General features: G+C 37.0%; 2 protein-coding genes across 4 annotated transcripts in view; one reads left to right on the top strand and one right to left on the bottom strand.

The window, feature by feature from the left end:
• Positions 1 to 1,031: 1,031 nt before the first annotated feature.
• RNFT1 (ring finger protein, transmembrane 1) lies at positions 1,032 to 18,621 on the top strand. Of its 3 annotated transcripts, none has more exons than XM_028109086.2 (9): positions 1,032 to 1,175; positions 2,454 to 2,911; positions 3,099 to 3,175; positions 4,893 to 4,993; positions 6,490 to 6,643; positions 7,232 to 7,390; positions 7,751 to 7,816; positions 10,621 to 10,719; positions 17,651 to 18,621. In XM_028109086.2, exons 2-9 carry the CDS (start codon positions 2,509 to 2,511, stop codon positions 17,660 to 17,662), a joined length of 1,071 nt encoding a protein of 356 aa, XP_027964887.1. In that variant the 5' UTR covers positions 1,032 to 1,175; positions 2,454 to 2,508; the 3' UTR covers positions 17,663 to 18,621. The 3 variants fall into 3 exon arrangements, with proteins under 3 accessions (XP_027964887.1, XP_027964886.1, XP_027964888.1); XM_028109085.2 differs by lacking the exon at positions 17,651 to 18,621 and adding an exon at positions 11,275 to 12,151; XM_028109087.2 differs by lacking the exons at positions 7,232 to 7,390; positions 17,651 to 18,621 and adding an exon at positions 11,275 to 12,151.
• Positions 13,231 to 18,699, bottom strand: part of RPS6KB1 (ribosomal protein S6 kinase B1) — a 40,046-nt gene continuing 34,577 nt past the window's right edge. The window contains exon 15 of the mRNA XM_028109084.2: positions 13,231 to 17,882. Coding sequence (XP_027964885.1) covers positions 17,645 to 17,882 — 238 coding nt within the window. The 3' untranslated portion in view covers positions 13,231 to 17,644. The remainder of the gene's footprint in view (positions 17,883 to 18,699) is intronic.

Here is an 18,699-nt window from a genome sequence, read left to right as displayed (position 1 = left end):
AGTTATCATTTAAAATACATTTTTGCCGGGGATTAAAAGGGGGGTTTTGTTTCTTTTGGTTTTTGTTGTTTGTTTTTTTAATTGAGAGAGAGAGAATGATAGAGAGCATGAGATGGAGGAGGGTCAGAGGGAGAAGCCGACTCTCTGCCGAGCTGGGAGCCCGATGCGGGACTCGATCTCCCGACTCCAGGATCATGACCTGAGCCGAAGGCAGTCGCTCAACCAACCGAGCCACCCAGGCGCCCTTGTTTAAGATTTTTCTTAATAAACGCTTCATTCTAGAAGTTATAGCGAAGATAGCAGAGTTCCCTATATACAAGACAGGGTTTTTAAAATTAACTTCTACTTCCACCGCCACCAAATCTCTCTCCGACTTCTCTTTGCTTCTCCTCCCTCAAGTTTTGGCAGGGCCTAGCTCACACGGTGCAACTTTAGAATCATAACGAAAAGCCATTTCAGTTAAAACTTCACCACCCAGCCACAACTCGGTCAGGGGTTTAAGCTCGAGAAACGCCAACGCCAAAACCCGAACGTTCTCGCTCCGCCCCACTCTTCTAGAGACGCGCCGAGCCCCTCGCTGACGTGGCTTCTCTAACTCGGGTCCCAGGAGACGGGGATACAAGCAGGGTGGTGGGCAGCCTACCCAGGGCAGGCGCCAGGATCCTGCGGGACGAGCCGGGGCGGGCCCTAAGACAACCCCCAACATCAGGCCTCTCCTCCGAGGGCAGGTTCCTAAAGCCAAAACATTTTTAACCTCAAAACATCCAGATCTCTGAGGCGTGTAGCGGATTACACGTATATACGCACTTAGGTGACGGCTGCTTATTGTTTAGTGCAGACGCCTGCAGGCGATCCTCAGGCGCAGCCCCCTCCTCTCCACAGCCACCACCCCCAGACGGCCTCACGCCCGCCTGGCTCCCCCGGCGCAGCCCGTCCCTCCGCGCGTTGCGCGGGGGCGGGAACGCGGCGGGCAGCGAACGCGCGCGTGAGGACGTCCGGGGAGCGAGCGCGCCGCCGCCGCCGCCGCCGCCGCCCCCGCCCCCGCCACGGAGCTGGGCCGGAGTTGCCGGTAGTGGGGATTTAAGGTGATGGCCTTGACTGAAGGCCTCGAGCCGGGGTCTCCCGCTGTTGCTGCAGTCGCTGCCGGGGCCTCCGTTCACTCATCGTCATGAGAGGTCAGGCCTGGGGGAAGCGGGCAGAGGCGAGGGGCCGCGGTGAATGGTGTCTGGGGATGGGGGTGGGGGTGTGGGGGGAATAAGTGAGGCACTCGGAGCTCGAACGTAGATGGAAAACTCAGTCCAGGGGATTCCGGAAGAGTTGTGTGCGTTTGCTTTTCTTAAATTTCTCGTCCCCTTTCTTGCTTGTGCTTGGAGGAAAGTGGGAAGGTTCTACGTTACATATGGAAAAAGACAAGAGACTGTCCCGTCCAACGTTGGTCTTCGGAGGTTTGAGGGAATAAATAGCCCCTGTGGCGTCGGAGCATCGGTGAAAGCCTTTAGTGAAAGGCACTAAAAACCACACCGCCGTACAGTAACTGGAAAAAAAAAATTCAAACTTTGAAATGAAAGGGAATGACAGAACATACCCTGACGTTAACCCTAGCTTCCTCTTACGGGCAGACTGGGATAAGGCTCTGGCATCTTCCAAGGCTGCCCACACTGGTCATTTAGGGATCCTTCTCTGCCAGTGTCTTTTGCCCTTCCCACCCCCCACCTCCCCAAAGATGATGGCATTTTTAATGGGCAGACCATATAACTATCCTTACTCAGACTAAAGAGTTACCTAGCAATTACATGGCGACTCCCTAAGTCTCCTTATTTTAAAGGTATTTGGGTAGTATTCTTTTGTGGGGGAAGGTGATACTCTTGGAAGTAGTTATTAGAAATCTTTTCAGCCTTGGGAAAGCTATTTCAGCATAAAACGAAATTTGTAGGTCCCCTAAATGAAATGTTTATTATTAGTTTTCCATGATACTTTAAAAGGCATTAAGATTTAATGTTTTTTTTTCTTCCTAGCCTTTCTAAAAGCATTAAAAAATACTGTCTCACTTTTATGAAATGTAGAATCTCCATCAGAGATGAAACTGCTCCAGTTGGGCAGAGTAAATATACTGATGTATTCAAGTATGAATAAGTATTGGTACATTATTAACATCTGCTGGGCACTCATACTTTGACAGTTTTGCTCTTTCCTTCTGTATTTAGAGAAGAGGGCATCTGAAACTAAATTTTTTTTGTAGCAGATGTTCCCTAAAAAATAGTTTGGGTACAGCAGCAGAGCCTTGGCATTAAGGGAAGGGGGAGGAGTCTAGTAACAAGTGATAGATAATCTGAAGATAATTCATCAGCTATGACTATTGGCCTCTACTGTAATGAATAAAGGATTCCTACTGAGCAGTATATTATCCGTATTTAACTGTTCACTTAGAATATTTTCTGCTCTTTGATTTTTAGGAGATAGAGCCCTGAAGCAAGGAAATCTGGATCACAGAAAAAGTATTCAAGGGTCATGCAAGCCAACTGTAGCCAACTGCACAGCCCTCCAGGAGCTGTAGGCAATGAGGATGCCTCAGCCACCCAATGTGTCCATACAAAATTGACAGGAGAAGGTTCTTGTCTTCATTCTGGAGATGTTCATATCCAGATAAACTCCATACCTAAAGAATATGCTGAAAATCCAACCTCCAGAAATACAAGGTCAGGTGTCCATAGCTGTACCCATGGATGTATACATAGTCGATTCCGGAGTCACTCTCAGAATGAAGCAAGGCAGCCTGATGATAGTGCCACAGAGTCTGGAGATCATGGTAGCAGCTCCTTCTCGGAATTCCGCTCTCTCTTCAAGTGGTTGCACAAAAGTCTTCCATATATTTTGATTCTGGGTGTCAAACTTGTTATGCAGCATATAACAGGTAGGGTATAATAAAACATTGAATTGTTTCATTGTCAGTTAATTTTATTTCTTTACTGGTAATCTACCTGAACATTTGTATTTTGTTAGCTTTTAAAATTGTACATGTTTCCTTTAAATTCATGTCATTGTGTTAGCTCTTGGATTTTTTTTTTCCTTTCAATTAACTGGAACTTATCTCCTAACAGGAATTTCTCTTGGAATTGGGCTGCTTACAACTTTTATGTATGCAAACAAAAGCATTGTAAATCAGGTTTTTCTAAGAGTAAGTATAACAAGTAACTAAAAAAAACATTAAATGTGTCTGTAGAATTAATTATATACTCATTTTTGAGAGAAATAGGAATTAAGATCGTTTTCTTGACAAATTTAAATAGACATGTTATAGCATCCACGATACATTAAATTTTGTTATCTAAATGATCTGTCCTAATGCTAAATTGTTTCACTTTATTTTCTTTGTATGTTGAGTCCCTGATAGAAAAGCTCGATAGTATTAAAAGATTTAGAATTCACTATTTGATCTGATTTGTCAAGTGCCTTCATATTTTGAGTAATTTGACCAAACTAGGTAATATAATATCATTAAAAACTTTAGCTGTTGCCCTATAAAATTTAAAATAGTTAAATAAAATGTACATCGAATAGGTATTAAACTATTTAGGTCTCTCTTAAGAAAAATTGAACCCAATAGTTTTTTCATAACACAAATTATAAATTATTAGTCATATAAATTATTGGAGGAAATAGGATTAGTTTATAAAATTTCACCTTCAAGCAACTTTAAAGGGTGATACCTGTGTAAAGGATCATGCATTCTGACCTGGATATTTGTAGTTAGAACGTATCAAACCAAAAGGGTGATACCTGTGTAAAGGATCATGCATTCTGACCTGGATATTTGTAGTTAGAACCTATCAAACCATAAAAATGTAATTCAGGGTTTAAAATAGGTAAAACTTTTATAGATTTTATTTATTTGACAGAGACAGCGAGAGAGAGAACACAAGCAGGGGGGGGAGTGTGAGACAGAGAAGAAGGCTTCCCTCGGAGCAGGGAGCCCGATGCAGGGCTCAATCCCAGGACCCTGGGATCATGACCTGAGCCGAAGGCAGATGCTCAACTGACTGAGTCACCCAGGCCCCCCTAAAACTTTTAATTAAACTAGTAATTAAAACAATTTTAAGGGGCGCCTGGGTGGCTCAATCGATTAAGCGTCCTACTCTTGATTTCGGCTCAGGTTCTTGTGAGACCAAGCCTCTGTCAAACTCTGCACTCAGTGGGCACTCTGCTGCTTATCCCTCTCCACTCCCCCTACCCCTACCCCATGCATGCTCTCTCTCTCAAATAAATAAATAAAATCTTTTTAAAAAATTTAAGTGAGGGGCACCTGGGTGGCTCAGTCGGTTAAGCGTCTGTCTGCCTTCAGCTCAAGTCATGATCCTGAGAAGCGGGGAGCCTGCTTCTCCCTTTCGCTCTGCTGCTCCCCCTGCTTGTGCTGTCTTGCTCTCTCTGTCAAATAAATAAAATCAATCTTAAAAAAAATTTAAGTGACATTAATAACAAATCACCTTGTTAAAATCTTACTGAATTGTTTGAAAATTCTAAAAATTATGCTTAACAAATCCTAATAAATGCATTTTTAAAGTTCTGTTTTGTCAGGGAGGCAAAAATAGGTAAAGTTTGTACTTGGACGGGTCCTTTATGTCAGCTTGTAGAAGATTGGGCTTCTTTGAAGCCTGGGTAACGTGGGTAATGTTTTAATACAGTGAAGAAACTTGTATTTTGAAGAATTTGTTTAAATATGAGTTCTGTTTTGTTCACTAAAGATAGAGTGTGATGATGTACAATTTAATATATTTTTATTAAGATTAGTCTGTTAAAATGTGTTAATAAATTAGTCATTAAATAAAATAGTTTAATGTTATTTATAATTCTGGCATAATTCATAGTAACAAATCATAAAATTGTTTATTTTTCAGGAAAGGTGCTCAAAGATTCAGTGTGCTTGGTTACTGGTATTCTTAGCAGGATCTTCTGTTCTTTTATATTACACCTTTCATTCTCAGTCACTTTATTACAGGTAATTTGAGGTCCAAATACACAATCACATTTTTTATGTATCATTTATTTCATAGCACTTTGCATATATTTTAACTTGCACATAATTATTGTTAGAGTTCAATTTTTACCTGTTCCTCTCCTTCCAAGATTAATAGGTCTAAGTGACTTATTCAGATTTGTATATCAGTGCCTTGGCTCATGGCAGGTACTATTTAATTTTTGATACTTAAATTTTTACTTATATAATCAATAATTTTGAATACCATTAGGTTTTTGGTGGTGGTCTTTTTAAATTTTTATTTTTGACAAAAATTATATATACTTAATATATATAACATGATGTTTTGATATATGTATACATTATGAAATGATTACACAATCAAGCTAATTAACATATCCATCACCTCCCGTAGTTATGTGTGTGTGGTGAGAACACATGATCTGTTTTTAGAAGCAAGGAGAAGACTTACTAAATGACAGTTCTTAAGTTTCCATGTCAGATGGAAGTGTTTTGAATTTTTGGCTTTTGGCTTCAGTAGAGCTAGAGAGATGTGGACAGTCTGGGATATACTTTGTAGGGGGAACCAATACCATTCAGATTGCATTGGGTGGGTAGGTAGGGGGTAAGAATCAAAGATGACACCTAGGATTTAGTCTCAGCAACTGGCTGGATGGTGATGCCATCTATGGGCTGGGAAAGACTGGGGAAGGAACTGGTTTTGGTGGGAAAATAAGTAGTTTTACTTTGAACATGTTAAGTTGGTGAGATCATGTAGAACTGTTAAAGTGATTATAGCTGTATGTCATTAGCTTAGAATTAAGGTTAGGGCTATAAATTTTGGTGTTATCCAGCATACAGTTGGTATCTAAAAACTATGGAACTCACCAAGACTGAGGGAAAAAAAAGTATAGACAGGAGAGGGGGCAGGACTGGACATGCAGCAAAGGAGATTTAAGGAACCATCAATCACATAATGAAAACTAGAAGAGTGTGATGTTAGAAGTCTAGGAAGAAGTAATTCAGGGAGGAAAGATGGAAAACAAGAAGTGACCTTTGAATTCAGCAAGACGGAAGGAACTGGTGATCGTGACAAAAGCAATTCAGTGGAAAGGAGGGAACGGAACCTTGATTGGCGTTGGTTGAGTAGAGAATGGCAGATAATCTAGTATTTAGTGAATTTTTTAGATTACAGGCTAGCTTTCCAACCATGACATGCTGGGAAGACTTGTTTTTCTTTATTCTATGGAGGAAAGATTTGAAATTTAAACTTTAAATTTATTTTGCATTATATGCAAAATGCAATCTGAGTGGTATTTGAAACATTTGAAAAGTCTCTTTAAAATAAGCAAAATGATTTTCCATTCTATTTATTACATGAACTCTAACATATTGCCAAACTCACATTTTTTACACATCAAATTAAAGTAAAATATTTGGTAGCAAATTTAAAACCCTTATCAAACTTGACCTTTGTATGATGCTCTGGTTAAGTTTTGACATTTTTCTCTTGGTAGCTTAATTTTCTTAAATCCTACTTTGGACAATTCAAGCTTCTGGGAAGTACTTTGGATTGTTGGAATTACAGACTTCATTCTGAAATTCCTCTTCATGGGCTTAAAATGCCTTATTTTGTTGATGCCTTCTTTCATCATGCCTTTTAAATCCAAGGTAAGAAACTAACTTTGTTTATTGAAAAAACGTTAGCAAAACCACATTAATGCTATTTAGTCTTTGTTGAAATAACTTTTATAACTTTTCAGTTTCCTAAATAACCTAATTTATCTGTATCACTTCAGCCTGGCAACCACTGCTCAAAGACTTGAACCCAAATATTAATCTAGTCCAATAAAATCAGAATTATATTTGCTTCAGAATAATCTAATCAGTCCCCATATCACATATAGAAAAATAAAATTTAGATTTGTACTTCTGTTCTCCTCCAGGGCTTTATCAATTAATAATTGATAACTGACTATATTCAGTGTTTTTCCCATATTCAGTAAAAACTTTAATATAAATTTTTATAATCAGCAAAAATGTTTTAATTTAGTATACATAAATTTTCAGTCATTCTTTAGAAATCTTTAGAAATTGTGAAAACGAGGTTGAGATTGTCAATCATAACCATTATCATTATGAAGATTAATTTTATAGTTATTGTGCCATATGCTCATGATTATTTCAGTCCAATATGAAATATTTGTGTTATGTATATAAGTAGCTTGTGTAGCTGTTTTCTTTTTCCTTCGTTTTTAGGGTTACTGGTACATGCTTTTAGAAGAATCATGTCAGTATTACCGAACTTTTGTTCCCATACCAGTTTGGTTTCGTTACCTTATAAGCTATGGGGAGTTTGGTAATGTAACTAGACGGAGTCTTGGGATATTGCTGGCTTTACTCTACCTCATACTAAAAGTAGGTAACATGGGGTGCCTGGGTGGCTCAGGCCACGATCCCGGGGTCCTGGGATCAAGCCCCACGTCGGGCTCCCTGCTCAGCAGGGGAGTCTGCTTCTCCCTCTCCCTTTGCCCCTCCCCCTTTGCCCCTCCCCCCTACTCGTTCTCCCTCTCAAATAAAATCTTAAAGAAAAAGTTGGCTTAAGTCTATAAATTGAGTAAAATATTCCATAATTGGATTTTAAATATATTTAGAATGAAATGAATATGCAATAAGCATTAAGTTAATATCAGTATTTGATATTATGGGATTTTAGCTTATATCTCTGGGTTTAACAGGGCTCTTTGAATTAAAAAATTCTCTTATTTCCTCTTTCAGCTTTTGGACTTTTTTGGACATCTGAGAACTTTCCGACGGGTTTTACGAATATTTTTTACACGACCAGTAAGTACTTTTTATCAGTTAAAAAAAAAAAACTTTACCTTTCTTCATTATAAAAATGTTTTAGTTCATAAATTTTACAAGTATGGATTTCATAGGGAGCCTGGCTGGCTTACTCGGTAGAGCATGTGACTCTTGATTTTGGGTAGTGAATTCAAGCCCCACATTGGGCATAGAGCTTGCTTAAAAAAAAAAAAAAAAAAAGTGGATTTCATAATTACATGCTTTTTTAGTACTTTGGCACATGGGGCTTTGATGATAATTTCAGTTTTATTTCTCTGATCAGTTTCTTGACTTGAATGTTGACAACCACCTGATAGTTGATATGGTGCTTATATTTTTGAATGTGCCACTTCAGATCACTTGACATAAGGGTTTATATACATTCCCTTAAAAATCTTGTCATGAACTTTTGTACTTCCTTTTTTTAAAAATTCACATGGGGCGTCTGGGTGGCTCAGTCGGTTGAACATCTGACTCTTGGTTTCAGCTCAGGTCCTGAATCTCACAACCCCATGTCGGGCTCCGCTTTCCGCAGGGAGTCTGCTTAAGATTCTCTCCCTCTCCCTCTGTCCCTTCCCCCTCAGCACCCCTTGCTCACACATGCTCTCTAAAAATACATAAATCTTTAAAAAATGTTTTTCACAAATGGTGGTTTTGTGTACTTCCATTAACTCTTTAGCTCCTATAAAAATGCTCTCATTATAACGTATTGTGTGTATGAGAAAAGCTCATTACCAAAAATGTCCCTTGAAATTTTCTTACTGGAAAAATTTCCCCACCAAGTCAGTTCTGTATACACAATAAGTTCACAGCATGGAATTTAACAATAAATTGAGACTCTATTGTCAGTTATAAACTTGATTATTATGTGATTCCACTGATGTTACACACTGCAGAGAAAGGCTCATTTGCTATTTAGTAGCCTCAAAGGTTGTCAGTACTCAGATGTGGACACTCTTTGGCTAATTGTAGAGCTAGTAATCTTTTACTTTTTTAAAGTAAGCTCTGTGCCCAATGTGGGGCTTGAACTCACGACCCCGAAATCAAGAGTCACATGCTCTACCAACTGAGCCAGCTAGGTGCCCCTAGAATTACTAATTGGATAACAAGTTTTGCTGCATCCTATTCAGATTTCTTTCTTTAGACGGGTACATTAAAATTGAGAGTTCTGCTTTGATAAAGTTTATTCAGTTGATTATATGAGTATCAGCCATTTTACTGTAATTTAGTAAGGCTTGTGCTGAAATACTTTGACATTCATTCTCTGTGAGGCATAAAGAGAAATCAGTCTTTGATACTCTTTGTGAGTCTCTTATGAATACATGTATACACATATTCCTTAACTTTGCCAGGGAAATGGCAATCACCATCAAAATAAGTCTTCACCTGAAGGGAGTCTGCAAAATGCCAGAGGAGTGCTATTTTTTTTCTTTAAGATTTATTTATTTATTTGAGAGAGAAAGAGAGTGGGAGGTGCAGAGGGAGAGAGAATCTCAAGCAGCTGTGCTCTAGCCCCCAAGGCAGGGCTCAGTCTCATGACCCTGAGATCACAACCTGAGCCAAAACCAAGAGTCTGAAGCTTAACTGACTATACCACCCAGGCACCCCCAGGGGTGCTACTTTAAAAGTTTGTCAGCTTATGCTTATGTATCTGCAGTACACTCTGCTAAATGACATTTTAATGAAGGAAAATTGGCAAGATCATCCATCAGTATCCCAGTTTATTTCTGGAATCTTGAACATTACCAGACTTAAAAAAAAAAAATCTTATTTTTAAATATTTTTATCCTTTGAGTCTTCGTTTGATTTTATTAACTCTCAGTATTTAGTAAAATAAGTTTAGATCATAGCCTCAGGTTGAGTCAGGTCATGCTTTGCTCTCATTACCATAACTGAACTTGGGTATTCTTCTCTTCAGCCACATTTTCCCCATCATTTCTACAAAAAGGTGATCTCATTGGCAACATTTTGTCATGTCTAGTTAATGACTATGGTCTACTGAATTTGGTGATGAAGTTAAAAGATCAAAAACTTTAAGGACTTTAGGAGAAAAGGAAATTCAAAGAATTGTGTTACCGTTCAGTCTGTTTTGACAGTATAACTCTACCCATGACATTTTGCAATTCGAGTTCTTTTGTAAAACTTTATTTTTTCCTAGTACTAAGTGTTCTCTGACTTTTGTGATAATTAAGGATGACAGTCAAATTATTTTTAGATTGAGTAACAGGACACTGTTCAGTGGTCCCCAAACCTTCTTCATATTCAGTTCACTTAGAGAGCTTTCAAAAATTAGATTCCTGGGTCACATCCCAGTATGTCTGGACCTATTGAATCAATCTCCAATGTGGAGCACAGAAATCTATTTTTAAAGCTATCTCTACATGAGTTACATTCAGCCAGCCAAGCTTTGAATGGACTGTTTTGAACCAATGCCATAGGTAATAAGTGAACTATTGGGTAATACCAGGTCACATAATACATGAATATAGATTTTATAATAGTGCTATTTCAGATTGCTTAGTCTCTTAAGCCAATTGAATTTGTAGCACTATCATTATTTGGGAAGTCAGTGAATCTAACAATCTTCCAAGATCCTGTTACGTATCTGATGAGTTCATCTGGATGCATGCAGTCCATCAAGATATGGTTCTGGATACACAGTTCAGCTTTGAAATATTTGTGTCCTTCAGGAGAGTTTTCAAATGCCTAGTTCCAGGGAGATTTGAGAAATACAGCATCACCTACGTATTTGAGTAACAGGGAGAGAAAGATTTGTTGATGAACAGAACTTTTTATCTTCATAGAGTTATGGAGTGGCTGCCAGCAAGAGACAGTGTTCAGATGTGGACATTTGTTCAATATGTCAAGCTGAATTTCAAAAACCAATTCTGCTCATCTGTCAGGTAAGTGTATTTTTTAAGCATACCAAATACAGCACTTCTCTGAGTCCCAAGTCATATTTATATTAGTTGAAAGGAAAAAATCTACAATGGTTAGCCTAAAGTAGCATTCAGGCCACATACTAGTTATCTCTTACCTGTAATCAGGGGTTTGATACATTAGCTAAATCTTGTCCCTTATGTTGTAATGACTTGTATGCAGAGGAATGTATGTAAGGCCCTTTCCTATACTTTATGGCAGTTACTCACCAAGACTTTATTAAGCTGTTAAGTCATTATACTTAAAGTTATTGTCTAGGGATAGCTTATATATGTATATATTATATATAGCTTATATTTATTAAAAGTCGTTAAATGAACAGTCAAAAGAACACTAGTGTCTCTACTACTGACACTGCTTTGTGTTCTTGAATGTCATATTTGTTTTCTTATTTGTAAAATGAAGGATTACTGCTCTCCAAAATGCCTTTCAGCTCTAGAGTATGATTCTCTGCAGTGTGATGATTTTAAAATTAAAATGTTATCAAGTATAAAGCCTAATTTTTAATTCCCTTACAGCATATATTTTGTGAAGAATGCATTACCTTATGGTTTAACAGAGAGAAAACATGTCCACTGTGCCGAACTGTGATCTCAGACCATATAAATAAATGGAAAGATGGAGCTACTTCATCCCACCTTCAAATGTACTAAGTTGTACAAACTATGAAGGCCACAAAACATTAATTTCATTTGGTTACACTGACTATTGATAAAGACATTAGAATGGGTTTTCAGGACTAGAAGTTAAGGAAAATGTTTCCAAATGGTTTTAGATTATTACAGTAAGACATGTGTGTAGTCTAATTTATCAAAAGATTAAATGAAAGAACCTTGTTTTAAGAAATATATAAGTAATGTTCAGCCTAATGCATATGGCACATTTATTCCGTCCTAATTATTTGATAGGGTTGCAGTGTTAAATTGTGAATGTTTTCTCATTAATGTTACCAAAACGGCAATTGGGTAACTAAAACTAGTGGTTTTAGAGGAACTCAGGTATTCTTTTCCTGACATTGTTTTCAGAATAAAGAATATTTTTCATAATATTTTAAGATACACATTATCTGAAAGAATTTTCTTTAGCATTGACTTTTGTAATTCCCAGTCTAAAAATTCTTAACATTTTCAAAGTTTGTATTTTTAAATGGAAGTTCTAAAAGCTATTTTTTATCTGTAAACAATCAGATTTTCTAAGTGCAGATTAATTTACTGAGGATGATATATTTTAATACTGTATTCTCTGTAGTATGCTTAGCAGTCAGATGAGATGATTTAAATAGTTTGTGGACCTCATACATACAATCCTGCCATCAGCTTTAATGTACATGATCTTGCTTTTTGTATAGTGCCATGAACTATCTTAAACTATTAAAATAATCACATGGATTACAAACAGCTGGCTTCACTGATGATTTGAATAGGGTGATAAAGGAGACCTACTCAATCTTATAAAGTCTTCTCCAAAAAGTTTTGGAATCTTACACTTGAGTCATCGTTACTTGGGAGATAAAGCTTGCACTCGGCTTCCAGGAAAAGCCTTAGTGTAGTTTGTTTGCCTCTAGGTATTTGTGCAGTGTGATAGAAAAGGCAATGAGGCAATTTCTCTCTCCCCACGAAACCTGTAAGGCAGAATCACATCTTTAACAGAAGTATGAAGGGCTGGTTATATCTAGAGTAGAAGTTTCTGCCCATTTCCTCTATTACCATTAATCAGTTTGCACACAAGGAAAAGATAGTGGAAAGGAAAAGTTGGGAGGTAGAAAATAAATTTGCAGTATTAAGACAAAGTCTAAACCAGCATATGGATAAATGACAGTGACCAACCAGCTACAGATTAAGTCCTTTTCATGCCTATATAGCCACCCAAATTGACAAAAGAATATTAGAAAGCAGGGCACCTGCGTGGCTCAGTCGCTTCAATGGCTGCCTTCGGCTCAGGTCATGATCCCACAGTCCTGGGATCCAAGCCTTGTGTCGGGCTCCCTGCTCAGCGGGGACCCTGCTTCTCCCACTCCCTCTACTGTTTCCCCACTGTGCTCTCTGGCTCTGTCAAATAACTAAATAAAATCTTAGGGAAAAAAAATACTAGAAAGCCTGTAACTATTTTTCCTACGTTAACTGCCAGGTTATAAGTACAACTGTTGCTATTCAGTGATAATATATTTAAATTTAACTATTACCTACTTTGAGAACAGCTGCAAATATTGAAACAAGCTTACTTGGCCTTAACTCACTTTCTTGACTGTGATGAAGCAAACAGTTATGTAGGTGTACAGCAGGAGATGGGTGAGAAAGGCAGTTTGGGATTAGAATTTGAGTGTGAAAAATAGCTGTGCTGACTTCCTATTACCAATACAAGAGTAGCCTTACTACATGGGTAAGCCCTATTACAATACCTGCTTTTCTTACCCTATGGCTATATGGATAGTGTTGTTTCTTAATATGATTTAATAAAAAAGGAGGTCCATGATAGACAGTTGGGTTTTTGTTTTTAATGAACAAGAAAGCAGTTCACATATGAATTTAAAGGGAGGGGAATGTAATAGGAGAGCTATGCCATCCACCAACAACACTGATGAACTGGAAGCATTTCTCTATTTCACCTCAAAAATGGGAACAGGGATTCAAAAACCCATTTATTCTGTGAATTCAGATCACACCCTCTGAAAGACTGTTTTATCAGCACTAAAAGCCACAATCATGTTTTATAAAAAAGTCAGTTTGAGAACTTCTATACAGAAATCATCCAAGTGTGACAGAATTAACCTCAAGTAAGTGGCTTATACTAAACACCCATCTTACACTAGATATATTGAGACATTAGTTAAAAACAGATTTATGCACTACATTATGTAGTACATACACATCCAGTAACCAAGTGTAGTTGACAAGTGTGGCTGAACAAACTGTTGATTGTTACCACAAGAAAGTCCTCCTAGTGTATCTATGTGAAGTTATTTTTCACATGAGTTTTTTTTAAGCAACCAATTCAACTACTGGACAGAACTTGGAAATTACAAGTGTGTAACATCTAATATATAATAGTTCTAAAACTTGTTATATATTTAAGTAGCTTAAATTGCTCAGCAGAAACAGTTTTACAACTGTCAGTCCTCACATATATAAGCAGTTTATTAAATATGAGAACCTGAACATACCTGGTATGTTAGCGCAAAAAAATTATTGAAACCATTTGTGCACCTGATTGTTATTTCTTCCTATCTTAGAATAATAAAAAAAATCACTTCTATTTTATGTTCATTCAAATTTCCATTTAATTTCTATTTACATTCATTCAATCCGAAATCAAAATACTTAGTACAGTAAACTAAATACAAGATGAAAAGCAGAAAAATGTGTTACCCTCATAGCACTCCTAATAAGGCAGCTGAAGAATTTATTTACTCTGATAGATGCAAAGCCAACTTGGGATAGGAAAAAAAAATAATAGCTTAAAGAGCAAACACAGATGAACCCATCTTTCAGATGTTACTTCAGATAATCCACTGAGATAATACTTGTGCTGTAGTGATAAATTAAGAATCACACAAGAAAAGCTTTTTATCGATCAGCAACAGACCACAGGTCATGGTGTGACAGGTACTTTTATGATTGTTTTGTCCAGCTTGCTGTGTCTACTCCTATGAAAAAGGGTAGATGTTTGGACACTGATGTTTTTATTTGAGAAATTAACCATTTTCAAAACCTCAAAAATCCACTCTTCATAAATTCAACATTTCTCATGGGAATAATCTTAAGATCTAACCCTTGTAAGCTAGGAACCATATGACTGAGTAACCAAAATAGTTAGGTCCTGTATTAAACACAAAATCCAAGGCTCAGTATATTAATACTCTTGAAGATGCATCTTGTTTATAATCATTTATTAAAGAATGTTGAATTTATGGAGTATCATACATGCATTCTTACCCCCCACCCCCCAATTATCTTCTATCTCAAAAATAGTATGGAAAAATTCTTCTTGAAGGATTCAAATTAGGTGAGACCATAAAGGGGAAAAAGAAATAACATAATTTTCCTAAAAATCTGGTTCAAGTTCAGTAATTCTTTACATTGTTAATCACAGCTGGTTTATAAATCCCAGTTTATTCTGTAATGCTACAAACCTTATAAAATCAAAATTAGTAAACTTCAATTCTCAGTGATTATATTTTAATTAAAAAACAACATGTATAAAGTAAAAAAATATCCTGTAATAGCTGATTTTAAAGAAAATAAGTGATGAAAGAAAAGCACTTAATCTCTTTTATATACTTACCTGGAATAATCATAAAGAATCCTCTTAAGAAACTTAAGACTAGTAATATTGACATCATATATTTTAAACTATGCTTGGATTTTTACAAATAAATATAGGGTAAGCCATATTGCATAGGTGTGTGCTTTCTGTCTGTGACACTAAAGTGGCACTTGACATGTTTTCACAGTCATAGTAGGGATATCCATTTATGAAACACAATTTCTCCGTAAACTTGCCACAGCATAGGAAATTAATTTCACTCAATGTTAAGTTTGAAAAACTATTTGTATGGATGGTAGGTATGCAATTAATACTTTTTATGCAGAAAAGTTGCAGTGTGTGCCACTACTGCTGGTAGTACTAATTATGAAAATAGTTTATGGGGCGGTTAGAGCCAGCCAATCACAGTGCAGATATTACTAGTAAATAGGACTGAGGAGGACTATTTCGGTGTACAAATTTCTCTGGAATTTGATTAGGCAATCAACACTACAGTTAGTAAACACATTTGCAACCAAGTATGAGTAGCACAAGCCATTTACAGTCTGAAATAAAGCCTGTACCTATCACCATAGCTTTTGGGTTCTGTTTTTTCAGACATTATAAATTGTCAGAGAACGAAGATCTGCACTCTAAGTACAATTTCTGCCCTTTTCATTACTGTAGCTTCTAATTTACTAGCTACAGTTATAAAGTTCTCAGTAGGTTGCTGCAATGAGGGAGGAGGGAGTCTAGAGGAAGTGATTAAAAAAAAAAGGCTTTCTGTCCACAGATGAACTGTTACCAATTCTTTCATTTATTGCCACAGTTGAAAAGGTGTATTTCCAATCATTCTTCATGGTTCTATTTTGCCTAATGTCATAGGATTTCATCTTATCTCACTCGAATTGCCATTTAAATAAGCAAAGCTTTACTCTTTTCTGACTGAATTCAACATGCATAAAGAATCTTATGGCTTGGATCCTATGGCTCAAAAAGGTTTGAAGAACACAGCAAGCAGCATCTATTTAAAAAAATTGTAGGGTTGCAAAATATTACAAACTGACTTTGCACACTCAGACTGAAGACATTATAAAAAACAAAAAGAGGTGGTAAGACTCAACTGCAACTGCATGATCATCTATTATATACCAGTATGCACTGAAATGTATTTTTATAAAGCTCTGCAGATATTAAACCCTTTCACCAGCTAGTCATGGAAATGCTCTCTTTAAGGCAGGAAGTATTTAAGAAAGGTAAAGTTACCTTTATTTTTATTCTTTGTACCTGTATATCACTTATGTCGATTTTGTTACAATTTCAAAAACATAGTGTCTTGTTAACATGTTTCCTAAATTAAGCCACTAAGTTTTCTTATTCACTGTGGAAGACATTCATCAAAAGGCCATCAAATATTTTTACAATCAAAAAATGTAGCCCCAGTATAGGAGAAAGAAAAATACTTTTTTTTTTCCCTTTTAAAACTGTTGAGGAAAAAAAATGTAAGGAAGGTAGACAGCAAAAACAGTTAAAGTAAAACTTAAAAATCTTACCAATTTGCTGTAAAGAGATTTGACACAGAGAGTGGAACATGACAACACCCTCTTCCCCTGGATCTCCCTCTCTTCCTCACGTTACTGCCCTCAGTATGCATTTTATCCTGACTCTTTTCCATCCTTCTTCAGCCATGGGCTGAAAACATTTGGCATCTTGAACCAAGTACTGGTATAAGAACAGGTGGTGATATTTTTCCAGTGCAATGCAGGCCCAGGACAAGGATGAAATGTAGGACATACAATTTATGCCCATTCCAAAGCTTCCAGTTAAGCTTAGCACATAGCAGTACTGCAAGTAGAAATGATTAAATAGATATTTTTTCTAGTATTACAGACAGGTATTGCAGCTGGGTTACTGAAAATAAACCCCAAGTCCACCCCAATCCCTCAAACGAGCCACAGCTGTGGTTAACAATGATTCATTTGCATTTTTATTATTTCACCAAGAGAAGAAACAGAAGTTGTCTGGCTTTCTTCATACCAACCAATAATTTTGCATTTTAAAGTTGGGATGTTTTCCATAATGAGCTGAATCAAAAATCTATTTGAAAAATATATATTTATATAAAAAAAAGATTCAGGTTGTTTGCACGTAAAACATCAATTGTTAAGTTTCTTTTGTCTTTGATTCCATGTTGCTGGAAAAAGTTTGAACAAGCTTGCATGCTAATTTGTCCTTAGTTGCAAGTATTACAGGCAATTTCATACTTTGCCTAATGAAAGGATAACCCTTCTTCGACACAATCAGAACTCAACAGTGATTCAGAAGCAACATCCTACCCTTAATACTGTCAGTTCGAGCCATCAACATGAAAATCCTTGATAAGGTTGAGAAGATGTCGCTAGGAATCAATTAATTGATGTGCCTAAGAGTTCCACAATACTATTTTGCTTAAGTGTTTTTTTTTTTTTGCACCATTGATTGATTTTTTAAAATCCATGTTTATTTTTCCTCTGTCCAAAGTGTTCAAATGTAATGACACTGACTCTTCAAGACTGTCATTTTGAGTCTTCTTGTTTCACCTTACAGGATGCTCACACATCCCTTCCCCACCTTTTTTGCCTTAAATTCATTAAAATCTTTGCTCTGTCATAGATTCATACGTAGGTGCTCTGGTCGTTTGGAGATCATGGGAAAAGCTTGTTTTTTGTATGGCCCGGAGTTCGGCTGTCGTATTGGAAGTGGTGCTGAAGCTTCCCCACTCATCGTCACATCCATCTGCTCTACTCCACTTGTTTCCATTGGATATTCCACAGGTGTCTGAGGATTTGCCGTGCTGGCTGAAGCACCTCTTCCCCAGAAATCCCCAGGAGAAAATTTGACTGGGCTTTAAGACAAGGAAGAGCTATCATTCATTTATCTCAAGGATTATCTCAACAAGAAATATTTCCCTTAAATTTCAAGGGAGTGGGGTAATGTGACATTTATTTTTATTTAATTTTATTTTTGTGTGAATTAGTACAAAGGCCATTGCTCCCCTAGACTAATTGTTAGAGTTTCCTAACTGGTCTCTTTACCTCTATACCTGCCTCTGTAAAACCCTCAGTGATACTTTTTTTTTTTTTTAAATCATTTTACTCCCCCGACTTAAAATAGCTTCCCATTGCATTTAAGATAAAATACTTCTCCAAACCTTTCTCTTCGTCACTGACCACACATCAGGAACAGTGACCTTTCATTTCCAAGACCAAGTTTTTCCTCCCTTAGGGCTTTTGCATGGGCTGTTGCTCTACCTGTAACATCCTATACTTCTATTTTTTGTATGGGTGGCTTTTTCTCTTCATTCTTAGATGTTACTTAACCAGGGAGGCCTTTCTCTGACCACCATGAATAGGAGCCGCCCTGTTATTCTTAACTACCACCGCACTTTTTACTTTTCTTCATATAGTAACTTGACACTACTTGTGATTACATAATTCTTCTATTTCCTTCTTTGGTTATTTTAACTCTCTTCTCACTAAATTGTAAGCTTCATCAGGACAAGGACAATTCTATGTTAATCATGTATCCCCATCATGCAACACAGCCCCTGGTATACAATAAATGTTGAATGAATGGGTAAAGAAGACATTTGCCAGTGCAACAGCTTACTTTCACAGGATGGAAGGTAAACTATATAGCATACAATACAAGATGTAGATGCT

Source organism: Eumetopias jubatus, unplaced genomic scaffold (genome assembly GCF_037043125.1).
Source record: "Eumetopias jubatus isolate StellerSeaLion01/CBP00866 unplaced genomic scaffold, mEumJub1_p1.0 scaffold_10, whole genome shotgun sequence".
NCBI classification, from domain to species: Eukaryota; Metazoa; Chordata; class Mammalia; order Carnivora; family Otariidae; genus Eumetopias; species Eumetopias jubatus.
The sequence above is the reverse complement of the archived record's forward strand: the minus strand, read 5'-3'. Positions and strand labels throughout refer to the sequence as shown.

Bases quoted from the DNA above. Each gene is read 5' to 3' on its own strand.
- RNFT1 (XM_028109085.2), top strand. From the start codon at position 2,509: ATGCAAGCCAACTGTAGCCAACTGCACAGCCCTCCAGGAGCTGTAGGC. The intron at 2,912-3,098 runs GTAGGGTATAAT...ATCTCCTAACAG, and splicing joins TGTTATGCAGCATATAACAG to GAATTTCTCTTGGAATTGGG. The intron at 4,994-6,489 runs GTAATTTGAGGT...TTCTCTTGGTAG, and splicing joins TCTCAGTCACTTTATTACAG to CTTAATTTTCTTAAATCCTA.